Here is a 20,051-nt window from a genome sequence, read left to right as displayed (position 1 = left end):
TTTTGTCTTTCCTTTTTTCAATGCCAGGCATTATTTTACCAGGCACTGGCAGCATTGTTTCACTCTGCTCTGCCACAACTGCCGACTGACAGGCAACATGCTGCAGCTACGAAGCACGGTGAAGGTAGAAGTGCACCAAACCATTTCATGTAGCGGGGTTGTATGGGGGCGGGGGTGATCAGTCAATATGGAAGTTTGGTCGGTGTGGCTGTTTAACTGTTACCACCAGATACAAAAGATTGCTTTAATCATTTTCTGACTTTATACAGTATTTTTGTATTATTATTTTTTATTATTTTACCTATTTACTTGGAATTAAGATGTCAAACCACTTTTTTTTTATTTTGTAAATACAGTATTGGCCTCTGGACCATATCAAAGCTACAAACCTCATTTCATTGCACGAACAAATAAATGTAATCCATTCCCTAACATCAGGTATTGGATTATTTGTATAACAACCGAATAGATGGATACACTGAAGTTAAAATAAACATCCACACCACTGGTTAGTGACATTATGTCTTGATGCTCTTTTATTTTGAAATTAACCCAAGTCATAGTAACTACAAAGTGTTTTGTGTTACAGCGGCATTGGAAAATAACTAAGCACACAAATTGAAATATGGTGTGTACACCTTGCTACTATCACAGAAGACAAAAAGCAATTAAATCTAACTACATGATATAAAGAGTAAAGCATTCAGCTATTTTTTTTCCCTCCGTTTAATGACCTGCTGCTGTGTGGATGAGGGGAGCTGAGGGTCATTATCATCATCATCGTTATCATTACAGGACATGCTGCATCTAAGTACATGTGATGACATCATCGCAGCAAAGGTAGTTTAGCTGCATTTCAGGATAGGCTGAAAAAAAATGTAAAACGCTTTTGCTCATTAGATACACTTATGCAGGTGTATCTAATAAAGTGGCCACTGCGTGCAGCGTTGAAGTCATTGAACGCTGCACATTGAACACTGTCTAGATATCTCAGTTTCATGATGTATATCCAAGAAAATTTTAGTTTTGAACACTGTCAGGCAAAGACAAAACAAAAAAAAAAGACTACATTTGAAAGTCCAAAGAGTTGGGGGGAAATACAAATTGAAGATTCGGGTAACACTGCAAGAAAAGAAAAAAAACGGGGTTTATCTAGAGTTGTGGGTTGTGGGCTTTGCATAGAGGTGTCTCCTCCTGTCCACATCGTCACACAAGTGGAATTATATGTACATATATTTTAAAAAACCCAAAACAAACTCCTTCTATGTCAGGCCGCCCAACAGTCCCAGCCTCCTCCAGTCCTGACACGAGTCCAGGTCCATCAGGGCTACTGATTGGCTGATTCACATGCATCTATCCAATCACTGTACACGTCAACTGGCTCTGACAGGTCTAAAGAGCGAGGGGTTAAGGATAACAACTTGTCTTGTGTGACATTAGCTTTGATATCAACTGTGGAAATGCTCATACAGACAGAGTAAAAAATGTGACATGAAGGAGTTGATCAAATCATCACTACCTAAATGATATATAGTTATTACAGCATTGGTCACTGTCAAAACGGAAGGAGTATAAAATAATAGTATGTATACAGTCTTGATTTTACAAATGTATTCATTTTATGAGAAAAAGCAAGCTATTTTTCCAAGAAAAAGTCACTTTTTTGAGAACGTCGGCACAAAAAAAAAATTCTGGCAAAATAAATAATATTACAATTCTAAAGTCCTTTTAAAAAATGCATAATGTTATGAGAATAGCCATAATTTTATTAAAGAAGTCGTAGTTTTATGAGAAAAATCAACATTTTTTTATAAAAAGTCAATTTCAGAAAAAAAGTCACATTGAGATAAAAAAAAAAAAAATTGTATGAGAATAAATAAAGTCATAGTTTTACAATTATTGGTACTATCAAGAGAATGATCTCATGTTATGAGGAAAAAGTCATCTTTTCATGAGACCAAAAGAATAAAGTTATACTACAAGCATATTCCATATTTTATTGGAATTAGTCATAATTTGAAAAAAGGGGGAAAAAAAATTATACGATATCAAATCCGCAAGTGTAAAGTCGTAAAATCAACAGCAACCTACTGTCAGCGCTGACATGAGTTCATCACTCTTGACACAACTTCAGTGACAAATCTGTTTTTTTTTTAAACAGCAGCCATGAAATGCTTGCAATAACCTGTGAGTTTTAAGGCCTTTATTGATGTTCTATACAACAAATTCATACATGAATGCTTTCCTTACGTCATATTCGCCCCCGCCCCACACTCTGACCATAACCTCATATGCTACATCAGCTGTCTGGGCGCGGGTGAGGGAGGCGCCAAATCCTCAATTAGGAGTCGTAGAAAGAACCATCAAGACTTATGATGCAGCGATAAATCAGCGGTTAAACACAAGGGCCATAAGATTAAGTTGAAAGCTTCCAGTAAATGGACGGCTGTGGTGGAGAGATTTCTCTCAAGCTACTGGAAGTGTCCCAAGAGTTTATCATTCAGAAACATGCATGCGTGCATAGCCCTATACCTGTGTATTTTCAAATATGCTGCTTAATAATCCAAAAAGCAAACACCACACCGGTCCAGCTGGTGACATCACGTTATAGCAGTTGGTCACTAATGATATGGTAAGTATATCATATCTCTGGGAAATTCTGACTGCGATAATACTTGCTTTTAGTCTTTAAGTTGGGATGTTTGTGTGTTTTACAGTGGTTGACCTCTTGTTACGCTTGTTTGACACAAAGACACAAATCACAGCATGTGCATATGGCGTTTACAAGGTGTATAAAAGCAGAATGTACGGAACCAGCATCTGATATAATTTATTCTGAATTCATTTAGTTTTTAAGTTATTATTTATTCCACCGAGAGAAAAAGAATTACGTTTGTGGGGGGCCAATTTTTCATTCCATGGGCTTCACAGACAAGAGGCAGATGACTCGACTTCATTCATTTTCAATGCACAACACGACGATTATCACGAGCCTCCGTCCAGCCGAGCGACACGCAAAACTTGTGCATGTTAAATCAGCGGGTGTTTCATTGACTGACCAATGAGCGGGCAGGATGCTATTCAGTACCTGAAGGTAGGAAAAAAAAAACAACAAAAAAAACACAATAATTGCTGTGTGCGATTTCCCGGAGCTATTTGACATTTCTCAAAAAGAATATACTGTACATACAAACAAAAAGCAGCGGCATCAGAAGTTGTTGAACCGACCAGGTAAGTTTACATTAATTTACACCAACATTTATGCAAGTTTATTTTCGATGGTAGCAAGATCCGGTACTAGCAAGAGTGCAAGATCAACACCGGCCGCTTCTTCCTCCTCTGCACTACTTTGATACACCAAAATTCCCTACAAATCTGACAACCAATTAAAACTGTGGGAGACCCGGAATACCCTCTGGACGTGAGCACGTCACTCTCCGGTGTCGCTGGCCACAGCCGCTTGTTGCCTCCCGTGTGCAGGGTTTGCTACGCGTTGGCCATGAGTTTCGCCAATCGTGGTCGATTACATTAAAGACGCTAATACTGTAGGTGAACATATCTAAGCTACCTGAACAAAGCATCCACATCTTACCTTTGTGTTTTAGGTGACAAAGCGAATGAATGTAATATCTAATAATATAGATCATCAATCATGAAATAATTATATTTTTTACAATATGCCGAGGGCCAATAAAAAACAATCTGCAGGACAAAAATGGCCCCTGGGTCGTACTTTGGACACCTGTCATCCATCACATATGCTCCGTTTACTTACTCATTTCTCTCAGCTTTTTTTATCATACTGTAGAATATGTATTTACTATTATTCAATGTTTGTTAGTTTTTACTTTGTTAGTATTTTTTCTTTGTTGTTACTTAATCAAGGTATTATTTTCTATATTTTTTGTACTTATGTGTCTATTATACACTGTTGGTCATTTCTTCTTGGATTCGTCCAATTAAATAAGCTCCACTTCTTCAGACCCCTTTTCGGACATGTTGAATTGAAAAGTGAAGACCTGGCAACCTTGAAGAAATTTTATGAGTACTCGACCTTCACCTCTACATATGCCTTTACTGCGAGTGAACAATGGTAATTAAGGAGAGAAGAGAAGTGTTTTTGGCGCTTGCACTAATCAATGTGTTACAGCAGTCATTTTTATCGCAGTTCCAAAATTAGAAAAGGTGTTCGCAAACTTCAACAGTATTTTGTGTGTTATTAAATATTCCTATTTAAAATCAGGAATATGGCCCAATGTCCAGGATATGTGTTACCTGTAGGATTTCTACTGATACACTGCTCAAAAAAATTAGAGGAACACTTAGAAAACACATCAGATCTAAACTGGAGGAAAAATGATCTTGAATATCTTTCCTGATAATAAGTGGGTGATGTATTAGTAACAAAATGATGACACATAATTTGATAGAAATGAAAATGATCACTCTATAGAGGGGGGAAATCAAAGACACCCCAAAAATGAAAGTGAAAAAAATGATGCAGCACACTGGTCCATATTGCTAAAATGTCATTGTAGCAACTCTAAATGATTCTCAGTAGTTTGTGTAGCCCCCACGTGCTTGTACGCATGCCTGACAACGTCGGGGCATGCTCCTAATGAGACTACGGATGGTGTCCTGGGGGATCTCCTCCCAGATCTGGACCAGGGCATCACTGCCGTACCTGGACGCATGGAGGAGATTCCAGGAGACAGGTAGTTACTCCAGGAGAGCTGGACAGGGCCGTAGAAGGGCCTTCAACCCTCAGCAGGATAGGTATCGGCTCCTTTGTGCAAAGAGGAACAGGATGAGCACTGCCAGAGCCTTACAAAATGACCTCCAGCAGGCCACTGGTGTGAATGTTTCTGACCAAACAATCACAAACAGGCTCCATGAGGGTGGCCTGAGGGCCCGACGTCCTGTAGTGGGCCCTGTGCTCACTGCCCAGCACCGTAGAGCTCGATTGGCATTTGCCATAGACCACCAGAATTGGCAACTACACCACTGGTGCCCTGTGCTCTTCCCTGATGAGAGCAAGTTCAACCTGAGCACATGCGACAGACGTGAAAGGGTCTGGAGATGCCGTGGAGAACGTTATGCTGCCTGCAACATCATTCAGTATGACCGGTTTAGTGGTGGGTCAGTGATGGTCTGGGGAGGCATATCCCTGGAAGGACGCACAGACCTCTACAGGTTAGATAATGGCACCCTGACTGCTATTAGGTATCGGGATGAAATCCTTGGACCCATTGTCAGAACCTACGCTGGTGCAGTGGGACCTGGGTTCCTCCTGGTCCATGACAATGCCCGACCTCATGTGGCTAGTGTATGCAGGTAGTTCCTGGAGGATGAAGGAATTGATACCATTGACTGGCCCCCACGTTCACCTGACCTAAACCCAATAGAACACCTCTGGGACATTATGTTTAGGTCCATCCGGCGCCGCCAGGTTGCTCCTCAAACTGTGCAGGAGCTCATTGATGCCCTGGTCCAGATCTGGGAGGAGACCCCCCAGCACACCATCCGTAGTCTCATTAGGAGCATGCCCCGACATTGTCAGGCATGCGTACAAGCATGTGGGGGCCACACAAACTACTGAGAATCATTTTTAGTTGCTACAATGACATTTTGGCAAAATGGACCAGTCTGCTGCATAATTTTTTCACTTTCATTTTTTGGGTGTCTTTGATTTCCCCCCTCTATAGGGTGATCATTTTCATTTCTATCAAATTATGTGGCATCATTTGGTTAGTAATACATCGCCCACTTATTATCAGGAAAGATATTCAAGCTCATTTTCCCCCCAGTTTAGATCTGATGTGTTTTTGAAGTGTTCCTCTAATTTTTTTTAGCAGTATATATATATATACACATATATATATACATATATATACACATACATACATACACACACACACACACACGGAAGATGAGGTGTGTTACTCTTGTGCTAACTAACAATGCTTTAAAGAACACAGTGTTGAGTCTCACACATAGTTTGAAGCAGGGTCCATCCACTAGCTCCGTGTTACGTGCAAGTTTCCATTTTGGAGCATGTTTGTGACAATTAAAAGGTAAGTTTCAAGCATTTACAGATAGATATAGATGAAATAGCGATATATAGTGAATATGGAAATTGCTTCGAAACTAACTTCTAATTTCACTTGCTAGGTCACACTGTCACACTTTTGGCACCCCTTTCAGGAGACTAACCCATAAACACTGGAAATAATGTTAAAAAAATAAATACAAAAGCTGACCAACCACAGCTTTTACGGTCCCATCGCTGCAAATCAAAGATAATTTTTGGGAGGTGCACGTCACGCTACGCAACAGGGTTTGCAGGGGGAGGACTGCACTGCCGTAGGTAGCCAACACTGGCCCCTTGACAGAGGAGCATAATCGAGGGTTAAAATGTGTGTGGAATACGAAAAGTGCGGAAAAAGTGTAAGTGTGATGTTCCTTCATGTAACTTTGGTGTGCATGTTCGAGTGTTTAACTTATTTTGACACTTATATGCTGCTGTTAAATGTCCACCCATTGCCTGTACAGTTACTAAATAGTTTATGATGGCCACAGTTTGACACTGGAACTGATTGTTTGCTGAGCACTGACTAGTTATTAATATGTGTCCTTAGAGACACAAAATACATACCATGAAGAAAGGATACAAGTAATTGGTGTCTGGAACTCTTCCAAACAGACTGAACACGATATTATTCCAGTATTTCTGCTTCTATCCCTGTTGATAGAGGGGAGGAGGAAGTTAGCAACTTCAACAGAAATGTCAGCAACGTTAAACATCAAAAAGGTGAACCGGTGTGTTGATTTACATGTGGACGTCACATGACTTCTCGTGGTTGCAGAAGGGACATGAAAATTGCGATTCCAGATTCCCCGTCATCTTCTTTTTAGGAGGCGGCTTTCGTTTAGACTTGCGGCGTCCCATCGTTCAAAACAGATGCTTAGGTTCTGTGAGTCACGTGTAGTGGACAAACAAGGCAGAGAAGTACAGCGCGAGGTGAGGAATACGCAACACAACTTATGTTAGTTAGCAAGATAGCATTAGCGTGCCTGTTGTTTGATGACAATGAACGCCCCAAGAAAGCCCCACCAATCACGATGTAGACATAATCGTGATCTCTTCATAACATAACTTTACTTAATACAATCAAGGCAACATAAAACTAGAAATGATTTACCTGTATTTGGGGAAATACACGTTACGTTTCTCGGGAACAAACTTCCGCAAGGTCCGCCTCTGTTAGCCTTTGCCATTAAATGATTGGCCCGGGTCCGGGACGGTATACGCCCATCATTGGCTCTAACACACGTCAATCACGTCGATTAGCTTTGACGCAGGCTAGATTCGATCGAAAAGAAAACCAAGGGGGAGGGTGTGCAACATTTGTGAGGGATGGAATAATATATAATAGAATAACAACAGCAAATGAAATAGAATGTGTGATTGTTGAAATACATCAAGCAAATACAAATATAATCATTATTAATATATATAACCCCTGTAAACTACTAGATGTTGAAACAATGGAGAAGATAATAAGGAGGCATGGTGGTAGAGAGATCTGGTGTGGGGACTTTAATGCACATAATAGTTTATGGGGAAGTAAGCAAACAGATCACAATGGAATAGTAGTAGAAGAACTCATGGATATCAGACAGTTAGTATGCTTAAACAAGGGAAATGGAACAAGAATAGATATACGGTCAAATACAATGTCATGCATTGATTTAACTCTGGTCTCACATAGCTTGGCAAGTTCCTGTGAATGGTATGTAAATGAAACCACAAGTATAGGAAGTGACCATTTTCCGATAAGTTGTACAATAAACGCAGAAGTAGATATCAAAGAAAGACACAGACATAAAAAGTGGTGCTTTTCAAAAGCGGATTGGGGAAAATTCAGGGAGGAATGTAGTAAAGCAGCAAATTCAATATCAATGGAAGGTGGCATAGAGGAATGCGCAGTTAAGATCACAAATAAGATAATAGAGGCAGCAATGAAAAGTATACCGTGTAAGTCAATTGGAGGGGAAAGGAAAATGGTTCCATGGTGGAATGAAAAGTGCACAACAGCTGTAAAAGAAAGAAATTGCGCATTAAGAAGGTTAAGGAAGAACCTCAGCCAAGAAAATGTAATAAATTATCAGAGGAAAAAAGCTATAGCCCGAAGAGTAATTAAAAACAGTAAACAAAACGCATGGAGGGATTATTGCTCTGCCATAGGAAGGGAAATTAAGATAGGAGATGTATGGTCAATGTTAAAGAAGATGAGTGGGAAAAACGTGTTTACTAAAATACCTATATTAGAAGATAAGGGAACAATGTATGTGACTGATAAAGAAAAAGCAAATGTGCTGGGGAAAAAGTTTGCAGGGGTGCATAGTGGAGACCATCTGGATGAAAATCATAGACGAGGGAAGGAGAGGATGATTAAAAAGAATAGGGATGTGTTACTAAAACAGGATAGTGAGGAGAGTGTGATGGATGTTGAAATTAATATCAATGAATTGCTAATAGTATTAAATAAAAGTAAAGATACTGCAACAGGAGAAGACCAATTGAGTTATATTATGTTCCAGAATCTACCAGAAAATATGTTGGGAAAAATATTATATTTATTTAACAAAATATGGGAAGAAGGGATAATACCAAAGCAATGGAAAAGTGCATTAATTTTACCATTTAATAAACCCGGTAAGGATCCAAAACACCCTGTGAATTATCGACCTATTGCTCTTACATCACATCTATGCAAATGGATGGAGAAAGTTCTAGTCAGAAGACTTAACTATTTCCTTGAAAGTCGAGAGTTACTTACAACTTATCAGTGTGGGTTTAGAAAAGGACGATCAACAATGGATGCTGTAGTTAGAGTAAGTAATGAAATAGAGAAAACATTTAAAATGAAAGAGTTGATGAATATTGTATTCTTTGATATTGAAAAGGCTTATGATTCCATGTGGCGGGAGGGTTTATTGATTAAGATGAATAGGATGGGAATTAGAGGTAGGTTCTATAACTGGGTCCTTGATTTCATATCGGACAGAAAGTTCAAAGTTAAAGTAGGATCAGAGATGTCAGAAGAATACAGTATAGCAAATGGTATACCACAGGGGAGTGTAATTAGTCCAGTTTTGTTTAACATAATGATAAATGATATATTCATGAATCTGGATAGAAGGATTGGGTCGGCCCTATATGCAGATGATGGAGTGATTTGGGCAAGGGGACGAGATTCTATAAATGTGACAAGTAAAATGAAGGAAGCAATAAAGAAGATAGAACAATGGTCATATGACTGGGGATTTAAGCTATCACCTAATAAAACATGTTACATGACGATTACCCGGAAAAAAGGCATAAAAAATCAGAACCTGATGCTATATGGACAAAACATGATAAAAGTAGATCATTTTAAATATCTTGGTATGTGGCTAGATCAGAAAGGCACATGGAAGACCCATGTGGAAAAGGTAGAAGAGAAATGTAAGAGGATAATAAACTTAATGAGAGCTGTTACAGGTAAGGAGTGGGGAGCAGATAAACAGTCACTAATATATATATATAGAGCTTTGATGAGAGCAAATATAGATTATGGAAGTTTTGTATATGGAGCTGCAGCTAAAACACATTTAATGAAAATAGAAAGAAATATTCACAAAGCATTTAGGATATGTACAGGTGCAATCATATCAACACCAATTAAAGCAATGCAGGTGGAGTTAGGAGAAGTACCGTATGACCTGAGAAGAGATCAACTTATGTTAACATACTGGAGTAGACTTAAAGGATGTAGGCATGGACATCTGGCCAAGAATGTGATAGAGGAATGTTGGGAGTATAATACAACTAAAAGTAATAGCTTTGGGTGGGTAATTAAAGATAAAATAGATAAATATAACATAAAAAATATACATATTAATAATTCTACACCCATAAGCAATATTCCTATTTGGCTATTTCCGAAACCTGAAGTAGATATACATATAACAGAGTTAAAAAATAAATGGAAAGATAATGAAAAAGGACATAAGGCAAGTCAATATATTAAAAACAAATATTATGGTTACTTAGATATGTATACAGATGGATCAAAAAGCGAAGAAGGGAAGGTGGGGATTGGAATCTATGTACCAACAATGAATTATAGCATCATTAAAAGATTACCTGACCAGCTCTCGGTTTATACAGCAGAAATGATGGCAATTATTATAGGCTTGCAATGGATAGAGGAAATAAAACCAGATAGAGTGGTATGTTGTGTGGACTCTCTGGCAGCATTATATAGTATTAAAAATATGGAATCAAGTCGAGAGGATTTATTATTAGAAATACATCAAAACTTATTCCAACTACACATGTTAAAAATAGACATAAGATTTTGCTGGGTGCCTGCACATGTAGGGGTGGAGGGGAATGAGGTGGCAGATAAAATGGCTAAAATGGGAATTAGAAGGAATGAAATTATAGATATACCTGCTGGTAAAGACGAAGTAAAGGCAATAATCAAAAAACAAATGATGGAGAAATGGCAAAATAGGTGGGATAAGGGTAGTAGCGGGAGAAAGTATTATAAAGTACAAAAATCTATCAGCACACAAGGGGTGAAGAGAAAAAACAGAAAAGAGGAAATAGTGTTAACTAGGATGAGGCTCAATCACACCGGGTTAAATGACAAGATGTTTTTGATAGGGAAATGTAAATCAAAAGTATGTATGGAATGCAAAAGTATAGAGAACGTAGAACACATATTACTACACTGCAAGAGATATAGGGAAGAACGTGTAACGTTAAGGAAAAGAATTAAGAAGATAGGAAGGGAATGGAGCATTGAGGGTATCTTAGGAACAGGTGGGGAGGGGGTAAGAGATATACAGAGGGCAGTGATAGAATATTTGAAGGACACAGGATTATATAATAGAATATAGATAAGTATTAGAATATTTTAGTATTATATTATATAGTATTATATAGTAATATATAGTATTATATAAGTATTATTATTAGGATTATTATTAGTAGTAGTATAAGTAGTCTCCTCACTATCTAAGATAGCATAAAGTAAGATACTGTATATGGCCCATGTTACATACTCCGGTACAGTAGGTGGCGGTATGCACCTTTTCAAGTCATGGTTGCAACCCGCCATTAAACTAAAAGAAGAAGAAGAAGAAGACGCAGGCTAGTTGGCATTACCCGCGTGATGGCGTCAGGGGCTACAGACAGACTGTTCCGCTGAGGTTAAACAATTGTTAGTCGTAAACTGTTTTAGTCATTTTTACATCGTCTGCAATTTTGCGAAAACATTTTCTCATTTTTTTTTTACGGTTTCGGGAAGTCTGGAACAAAGGTGAGCCTAAGCTCACGAGGGTACCTTAGATGGCACGCCAGCTAAAAACATTACAATCTTATATGTGGGTGAACTTACGTTAAAGATGCTGTATGTCAAGATTGTTCAAGATAAAAAAAATTTCAAACAAACAAAAAGAACAGGTTGGACTAAAGTCAAAATTGCTAAATGAACTGCATAAAAATTGGCGGAAATTGTCGTTCGGACTAAATAAGATAATTGGTCACTCATGGCTGGCTGGTATAGAGGTACATGTCCGTAGCGCTCGCGCGCGCGCGCGCGCACACACAAAAGCAATCCCAGAGAGGCAATTAGCAGTTATGATAGGCTACATTCAATGATAGCTAACATGACCAGCAAGCCAAATTGCAACGACTGGGGTGACAAACATAACTAATGCGTGTGCTGTACGTTTGAATGCAAGCACCCTCTATAGGCAGCCGCTCACAGTGACAGAGCAGCTTTATGTGCACAACTTTGGGCCACCTATAAAGCACTTACACACTGTATACAGAAAGACAACTATTTGGCTAAATATGTTTATATATTTTTGTTGCTACAGCAAGGATGTCATTGATGTGGACAGTCAAGGTGGTCAGCCTGGGAGCGGTGGCCCTCTCCCTCAGTGTGGAGCTGCTCTGCAGGCTTCTGTATCGCCTCAAACCGCCAAGAACCCTGAACGAGGTTCTTTTCTTCCCCGCAGAGGTGGCCTGCATGGAGCACATCTTCTCTCCTGCTTCCCCTCAGTAAGTGACTCTTTGTACTGAGCATAATGAAGCTGCTGTGATTCGTTGGAAAAAGCGAGAGAGGAGCTTTGTGTATGTTTTTTCTTTTGTGGTGCTATAAACGGCGTTTGCAGAGACAAATACAGCTTTCAACTGACTGACGTCCTTGGAAAAATAAAAAGACTCTCCATAATTGCCAAACAAATGTTATTCAGTCTGTCATTGTGACTGAGTCTTAGAATTGGCGAAAGCACATTGCATGCCATGGATGTAACCTTGGTTTTGTCACAGCTTTTGCGCACTGGAAATATAATTCAAACATAGCTAACGCATGTCTTGTCTGTTATCCTACTGCATGTGCTAATACTCCTCATCTACAATTATTGTGTGATAGCAACATATATGACAACATCTATTATTTGAAATTGTAACTTTTAAGACAGATTTGTATTCGGTTCTTGCAGCTCCTGCCCGTTGCCTCATGGTGTAGAGACCTCCTTCTCCCGTCTTCTCCGCTTCCTCCTGTCAGCTTCCTCCTCTCTCGATGTGTGCATGTTTTCATTTTCCAACATGGACCTGGGCAGGGCTGTTGTAGAACTTTACCGAAGGAGAGTAACTGTCAGAATCCTGGTTGACAAGCATTACTCTGCCATCAGCGGCTCCCAAGTTGGAGCCCTTCGCAAGGCCGGTAAGTGAAATGAGAATTTAGAAGGAAATATCACGAAAGAGTTATGTTAGATGTACAATGTTCAGAACTGGATGTTTCACCTGTTTTGACCCACTGGAACATTGAGCAGTTGGACATGTGCATTCAAAAGTTTTGAGAAGGTCAAATTAAGTTCAACCATAAAGGTCATCGTGCATTTTAGGTTCATCTTGAAATTTTACCCGAAAGTCGAATATCCCTAACTTTTTGTGAGTAGTGTACAGGTATATTATCAGCTCTACTCATGGAGTCTGGAGTTGGACCACCGCAGGTAAGTGAAGACTAAGGCACCTACTTATTTTCCCAACACTCATGAAATAATTGTGTTACCTAAAGGAATGCATCCCCATTTAAAGTATGCAGAATTATACACATTTCATACTTTTGGTAGTTCAACAAATTCTTGAAGACTTGAGGTTTCTCTTGCATTGACAAAAAATAATTTTGATTCAATCAGTCACTATTCGGCAGTGAAACACTCCTGTGAAATCATTAAATTCCGTATGGCGAATCTTGTCATGTCACTATATGCTACTTCAGCTCAAATACAGTAATAATAAAATGATAATGGGTATGTTCTGCATTTTAGAAGACGTACCTAAAAGTATGTGTTTCCCACAGGGCTACAATATATTTGTGGCAGGAATGGGGGATGACGTTATTTGTCGAATTGCATGATTGGCCGTGACACATTTGCAAAAAGTGAGTAAAACAACATGAAAAGCATGTTGTTGCCCACAGCAGTACTCACTGCTCGTTGAGAAGAGCAATACGTGCTTTCATTTCAGAGTCTCAGAATCAGCTTTATTGGTCAGGTATGCTTACACAAACAAGGAATTTGGCTGCTGTTAAATTAGCTCTCACTGCGCATATACGCAACACTTAAGAAATAAATCAATAATTAAGAAGTAATAAAGAGTAAGATTGAGATGTGCAAACGGGATAATATAACAGTGCAATTCAAGTAAGTGGGTGTGTGATTAAGGACATTATCTGAATTTATACAAAAGACAGTATTTACATTAAAAGGAAAAAAAAAGAAACAGGATTTACACTAATATTTTTTTTTCTCCAAAAGTCATTTAGTCTCAGTACCGAGAGGGCTCTGAATACTCGTAAATATAGCGACTAAGTCGCTAAATTGGCAACATCGATCCCTCCTGCTCCATGCTGTTATTCTCTGGCAGACCAGGTGTGTTATAATGTGTTTATGAGCGAGGCCGAACAGATAGTGCCAAATCTATTTGTGGCGTGCTACCATAAATAAGTAAATAAGTGTATGGGAAACGCTACCCTAACTGCCAAATATAGGTTTAAACAAATGTTAACTGCTGTAAAATAAATAAAATAATAAAAAATACACCTAGCAGACATGTAATAGAGAGGTAAGAGGAAAGCGTTTGTGGAGCAATACTGTTACCTAATGGTGTTTTATTGGCATTGCTGGAAATATTAAGTGCTCTGTTTGTCGACAGGCATCTTATGAACCCAATGATCTTTGTGGGGACTTCAACTGGGTGCACTGTTTAAGCAACTGCATGTTTAGCATAATAATAAAGTTTATTTGTGTATATAATTGCATAGCTAGACACTTTGCTATGTCGTCGTAAGTTCAATTACTGGTTCTCACTCAAATTGTACAGCTTTTGGGTTCACTTGGCATCAGAGCTTCTTCGGTATAGATTAAGTGACATCAACCACTCTGGGGGTAATTATTTGGATCTGCTTGGCTGGGTGTATGGGAAATATGACTCAGGTCTGCTCCATAGGTGTTCACTTTGTTCTTGGACTATCAGCATCATTGCCAGGAAGTCAGAGGATTTCTGAGGCTCCTCAGTGGTGAATGGGGGGATGACAGCAGATGTCTTTGTGTTGCGTGTTTCACTTACTATCTCGCCTAGGCTTCTGCATTTGCTAAATTGCAGCTACTGCGAATTGAAAGAATGAAGTGAGTAAGAAATTGGCAACCCGAACGGCGGATTTCATTAGGCCAAGTGTTTCTAAGTGCGCGTGTTTGTGTGGATGTCAACCACTTAGCTACAAGGCACAATCTGTTTTCTTTTCATCCATGTTCTATCTTGTCTTTGTCCTGCAGCGTGCTTTCATGCTCAAATAGCTGAATCAGTGGCATGGGCACATACTAACATTCAAGCCAGCCAGTGTTGCACTTTGATTCTATTAAGTAGTGGCTTTTTAAGACAAGAGCCCACACAAAGCCGCTGTTTTCACGACCAAAACTGGAATGTTATCTTCAATGTTGGCAAATCAAGGTAACGTGTTTAAAAGAGGGGAAATATGCACAATGTGTCCTGAACCAGAAGAGCCGAAGTGACTAGAAATAAACAAAAAGAACTTGTCCTTCATGAAAATCCATCATTCACACAGCCAATATGTAACACTCACTTGCCAATATACACCAAAGTGAATGCAGTATAATCACAATGACACTACAATAAATCGTCCTTGCAGTAGCATGGCTGCCTTTTACTGAATCAGCCTCAGCTGAGCAGAGCTGCTGTTGGTCCTTATCCAATGTAATAAATAGTTGTATTTCAGCCTCTCTTTAGTCGGACAAGTGAGACCCACGTGCGCCGTCTTGCCCTCTTAGTAAGACAGGCAGACTAGCTGGAGATGCACAGCAATTAGCCCTTTTACCTGATTGCTTTTCCTGCAATGCGCTCTTGTGATATTTTTGTCTTTCTGTGGCCAGGGTCTGTTTTATAATCTCGTGTATTTCTACACAACGTGTGTAATGACATATAAATCCCTGACTGAGCAAGCTACTCTGTGTCTGTCTAGTACTACTATTTGGTTCCTCTGGAGGTGATACTAGAGCTAACAATCTGACTGTGATTATATCGATTATCCAATTAATCCACAACTGTTCTGGTATTTGATTAATCGTTTAAAAATGCAAATAGCCTCTTATTTCAATGTGAATATTTTTAATTTCCTTAGTCATCCATGAAAGCAGACCTATCTTTTGTGTCTTAGGCAAAACAAGATATTCACACACATTTGGAAAGTAGTGATCAACATTTCTGCCTCTTTTCTGATATGTTGCGGACCAAACCAACTGTTTGTGTTTGGTTCATATCGATTTGGTTTGTTTGGGGCCGAACAGATTGTGTTCGATTAATCGAAACAACAAGCCTTGGATTAATCGACTAAGAAGGTAATTGTTAGTTGCAGCCCTAGGTGATACTGTGTAATAGTAGTAGATTTATTTACCATATTTCTTAAAACAGTGGCAAGATTTCTCAGTAAATCGCCAGTGTATCGTCCACCTTAAACAAATAAGGACCTCCCTCCAAATAGATGCTTCCATTTTCCCTCTCAGGAAAGTATTGTACTTTAGCTGTAATCACATTAGTTCATAGACAAGTCCTTTGCACAATCCAGTGTTGTGTGCGTCCATTTGTAACCCTTCATTTTACTTTACTGGGTTCTTTCTGTTGTCTTATTTTGTTTCAAAACAGTTTCATTAGACAAAAAAGGTATAATAGATGAACAGAATGGCCAAACAGAAAAGCAGCAGAACCTAAGGCTCAGGGCTAAAGGCATTTACGTTGAATTGCATAAGCCAAATGAAACAAAATTATGTCCAGCCTTGTTATTGAGAAATATGTGCATGTCAGACCAGGTTGACAGTCATGTTGAAGAGGTGCAGGCATATTGAGGTGCTAACTTTTCCAGCCGAGGGAACCTCACTGACTTTCCATCAGTTTTGTTTTAGGCATACCGTAATTTCCGTTGCATAAGCCGCTGCTTTTTTCTTAAACTTTGAACCCTGCGGTTTATACATCCGTGCAGCTAAATTCTAATCTCATGACATCTCCTTTACTTCAGAACTAGTAGTAATTGTTTACTGTGCTGCCCGTGAGTCAGTGAGGAAACAGTAGTTCTTTCTGTGGCATGAGCCACTCACATGCACTCACAACGAGCTTGTCAACCCACTGGAAGTATAACAGTATAACATTGTAACAGTCTGACTCACGGTGTCATCTTACAAAGAACACTAAACTCATCACACAACAACTTAACACTCAAAAGATATTATTGCACCAATCCAAGTTTAAAATGAAAAAAACAGCTTTTTAAATTTTTCCATCGTGCATTGTGTCTGAGCAACGCATTCATTGGGGCGCTGCAGTGACGTCAGCCTCCCTCTGGATGATGGGCTTTGGGTTTCTCTGGCTCCCTCTGGTGGACAGAGGCAGCATTGCAGCGCCAGCCATTCATTTTCTATGCTGCCTGTCCTCCAATTAAATGCTTTGCTCAGATGAAATGCATTATTGGAGAACTTAAAAACATTTATTTTTTCCATTTTAAACTGGTATTGGTACATGTTTTTGTATACCGTAGTTATTAGGCAAACCTTTTGAGTGTTTAATTGTTAATAGCCCCCCCCCCATGATTGGCTCCTGTCAAATAAAGAGTTGTCAGGTCCTCACGGACTCTTGCATTTATGATGTGGACGTGTGTGGCTTATATAACTACAAATCTGTTTTTTCCTCTAAATTTAGTGGGTGCGGCTTATACACCAGAATTTACAGTATATATAATTGAAATATTTTGAATAATATTTTAGTTCAAAATGGTTCCGAACGACTTATTTTTTGTTTTCTATGGCAGCGAGTTTAGGCAGTAAAATTATCAGGCCTGAATTAATTGCACCCTCGACTACAGTAAGTAGTGCAATCCTCTATGCCTGCATTTTTTCAACCCTTGGCTATAAAAGATAACCTTGTTGATTCCAAATACCACATGACTAACAAAATTCTTAATAGTTTGGAATCAATTTATGGGTACTCTTTTAGATTGCAAATATAGAGTGAAGAGAGCGTGCTTTCAAAGAAGCATTCACTACCTGGCAATAACATTTCTAAAAAGTATTCTCTTGCTCATACATCTGCAGCAACGAAACAACAGGTCTATATATGGCATGATCTTTGCATAAACTTTTCAACAGCACAATTTTATTCTGTTTATTTGAGCTTCATAACTTCCAAAGCACAACAGTTCATCCATAATGCATTGAAATCTTGCTATTACTCAGTCTGCTCGTCCACGCTCATCTCCTCCTCCTCCTCCTCCATAGGGATCTGCGTGCGCAAGGTGGCCGGCTATATGCACATGCATCACAAGTTTGCGGTGGTGGACAGCAGGCTGCTCATCACAGGCTCCCTCAACTGGACGCTAGCAGCAGTGCAGTCCAACTCGGAGAACATCCTCATCACGGAGGAGTCAGACCTGGTCAGGCCCTACGTGAAGGAGTTCAGTAGGTTATGGGCAGACAATGATCCATCTCAGAATGCACCCTCAAGTAGCCAAAAGCTGGCTGATATGGACTCAGGACTGATGAGCAGTGGGGGATATTAATACAAAACCAAAAAATCCTTTCAGACACTTCCAGTCAGCATTTCATATTAAGAAGAGGTTCTGTTGTTTTGAGTTTTGAAAGATTGGAGGTGTTATGTTGGTGAGTTTTAAAGTAGGATCCTGCTGAGAGACCAGCATTTACACTGAAAATGTTAAATTTTATTAATCTTATTGTGATTATTCTGCCCGTTTTTTAGTTTGGGGCAAGTCAACTTTTTATTTGGGACTCATTGTTTCTGGAATGTTGGACCCTTTTCCCCTTGCGGAGAGCAGCCATGTCACAAGGTCATGGTATTGAAACGTATTAAAGTGTTTAAATCCAGTTGGATTTCTGTACTACGTTCACATTTGCACGGTAACTGTGTCTTGCTATGATATGCTGTCATGTATGAAACAGCATACCAGGCCTCAGTTCGCAGAGTTTGTTTTTGTATAGATCTTAGTCAAATAATATATTTTTTTAATGGAAGAAAGCATATTTTCAGGTTTAAGTGGGTGTCATGTTGTACCATTTGCTTTTTGAAATAGTTCACGTTGGAATCATTTAGAAATCACTCTGTTTATTTAGACCCGCGCAGGTTTTTTTGTTCATTGTGGTTTATTTGCTGTCTCAGTGACTCGGTGCCAGTCATAAACAAACTGCTTTGGCGTATTAGATGCATCCTTACACCCACAGCTGTAGTTTTTCCTGAGTTTAGATTTTCATAGACGCTTTGCAGCACCAACACGTAACAGTAGTGTTATCAGTGAACAATGCAATACATTGATGTTGATCTGGTGTTTAGAACTGCTTCAAATGGTTGCATGACTCCTTAATGCTTGATTAAATACCGGCTTGTCTCACTTGAAGCCTGACCTCATTCACCATCAAGTTATGTGTAGTAAATGACAATGTCAAACACAACAAATCAGCTGCTGGATTATGTAAGCTACAACTTTTAACTAAGAGGTCATGAGTTTACACATAAACCAGTTTCGAAGGGCCGAAACGTATTTGACTTTCAAAATAAAAGCGAAAAGATGCTTTTTGAAGCAATTAACAATTAGTCATTCTGTAATTCAAATCCTTGTGTTGTAGTGGGGGAAAAAAATCAGCTCTTACAATTTGTGCCGCTTCCAGTCATACACAACTGTTTGAAAGAGATGAATGCATGGTATTTATCCCCCATTTAGCCCTATTTTCTGCAGTGAAAGGACAACAAATTAACAAGTTATAGGAAAACAAAGAAAAAAATAATACACACATATATATATATATATATATATATATATGTGTGTGTATGTATACAGTGTATGTGAAAATAATTTTGCATTACCTACCGCAGCATACATGATAAAAATGACCAGTGCCATGTTTTGGGTTTTCTTGTATGTATCAATGTAGTAATTAAACCAGGGTTCCCCAACCTTTTAGTGAGCCAAGGCACATATTTTACATTAGAAAAATATCACGCAATTCCACCCAACAAAAATGTTGCAGGAATAGCAACAGAAGGAAGCACGGGTTAATTATGCACCTCCTTCCACCTAGTGGAAGAACATTTGATAGTTCTGCCTGTCATTATGCGATGCTAGCAGAGCTAGGTAACAAAGATACATTTTTGTTGGAAATAAATCATTTTTGGCCCAGTTAGGCCAAATTGGATCATTTCCCCATACTACTCTGCCACAGCACAGTGGTTGGGAATCACAGAGGTGCACTAACACTTAAATTGCACATGATTTTCTCTTTATTACACTTCAGTAGTCACCTTGTCTGGTTCAGTCTCTGTAAAGCATTCCCCAAAATTATCTTGCAAAAAATATGTTAATGTGTTTGTGTATTCTGTTTTTTAAACTCTCGCAATAGAGACATTACTTCGA

The 20,051-nt window shown here is 39.0% G+C and overlaps 2 protein-coding genes across 4 annotated transcripts; one reads left to right on the top strand and one right to left on the bottom strand.

Annotated features, from left to right (window-relative positions):
- Positions 1-509: 509 nt before the first annotated feature.
- Positions 510-7,288, bottom strand: LOC129183284 (transcription elongation factor 1 homolog). The gene is made up of 4 exons (XM_054780362.1): positions 7,203-7,288; positions 6,834-6,972; positions 6,672-6,742; positions 510-1,392 (listed from the first exon to the last, which is right to left on the bottom strand). The coding sequence occupies exons 2-4, from the start codon at positions 6,947-6,949 to the stop codon at positions 1,328-1,330; spliced, it is 252 nt and encodes an 83-aa protein (XP_054636337.1). The 5' UTR covers positions 6,950-6,972; positions 7,203-7,288; the 3' UTR covers positions 510-1,327.
- Positions 7,289-11,193: 3,905 nt separating this feature from the next.
- Positions 11,194-20,029, top strand: pld6 (phospholipase D family, member 6). Of its 3 annotated transcripts, XM_054780357.1 has the most exons (5): positions 11,194-11,375; positions 11,938-12,121; positions 12,565-12,788; positions 13,024-13,077; positions 17,908-20,029. In XM_054780357.1, exons 2-5 carry the CDS (start codon positions 11,943-11,945, stop codon positions 18,186-18,188), a joined length of 738 nt encoding a protein of 245 aa, XP_054636332.1. In that variant the 5' UTR covers positions 11,194-11,375; positions 11,938-11,942; the 3' UTR covers positions 18,189-20,029. The 3 variants fall into 3 exon arrangements, with proteins under 3 accessions (XP_054636332.1, XP_054636333.1, XP_054636334.1); XM_054780358.1 differs by lacking the exon at positions 13,024-13,077; XM_054780359.1 differs by lacking the exon at positions 13,024-13,077 and having other exon boundaries at positions 11,198-11,276.
- The last annotated feature ends 22 nt before the right edge of the window (positions 20,030-20,051 follow it).

The sequence above is a fragment of the Dunckerocampus dactyliophorus genome, chromosome 6 (genome assembly GCF_027744805.1).
Source record: "Dunckerocampus dactyliophorus isolate RoL2022-P2 chromosome 6, RoL_Ddac_1.1, whole genome shotgun sequence".
Taxonomy (NCBI): domain Eukaryota; kingdom Metazoa; phylum Chordata; class Actinopteri; order Syngnathiformes; family Syngnathidae; genus Dunckerocampus; species Dunckerocampus dactyliophorus.
This window is presented reverse-complemented; position numbering and strand designations above follow the sequence as displayed.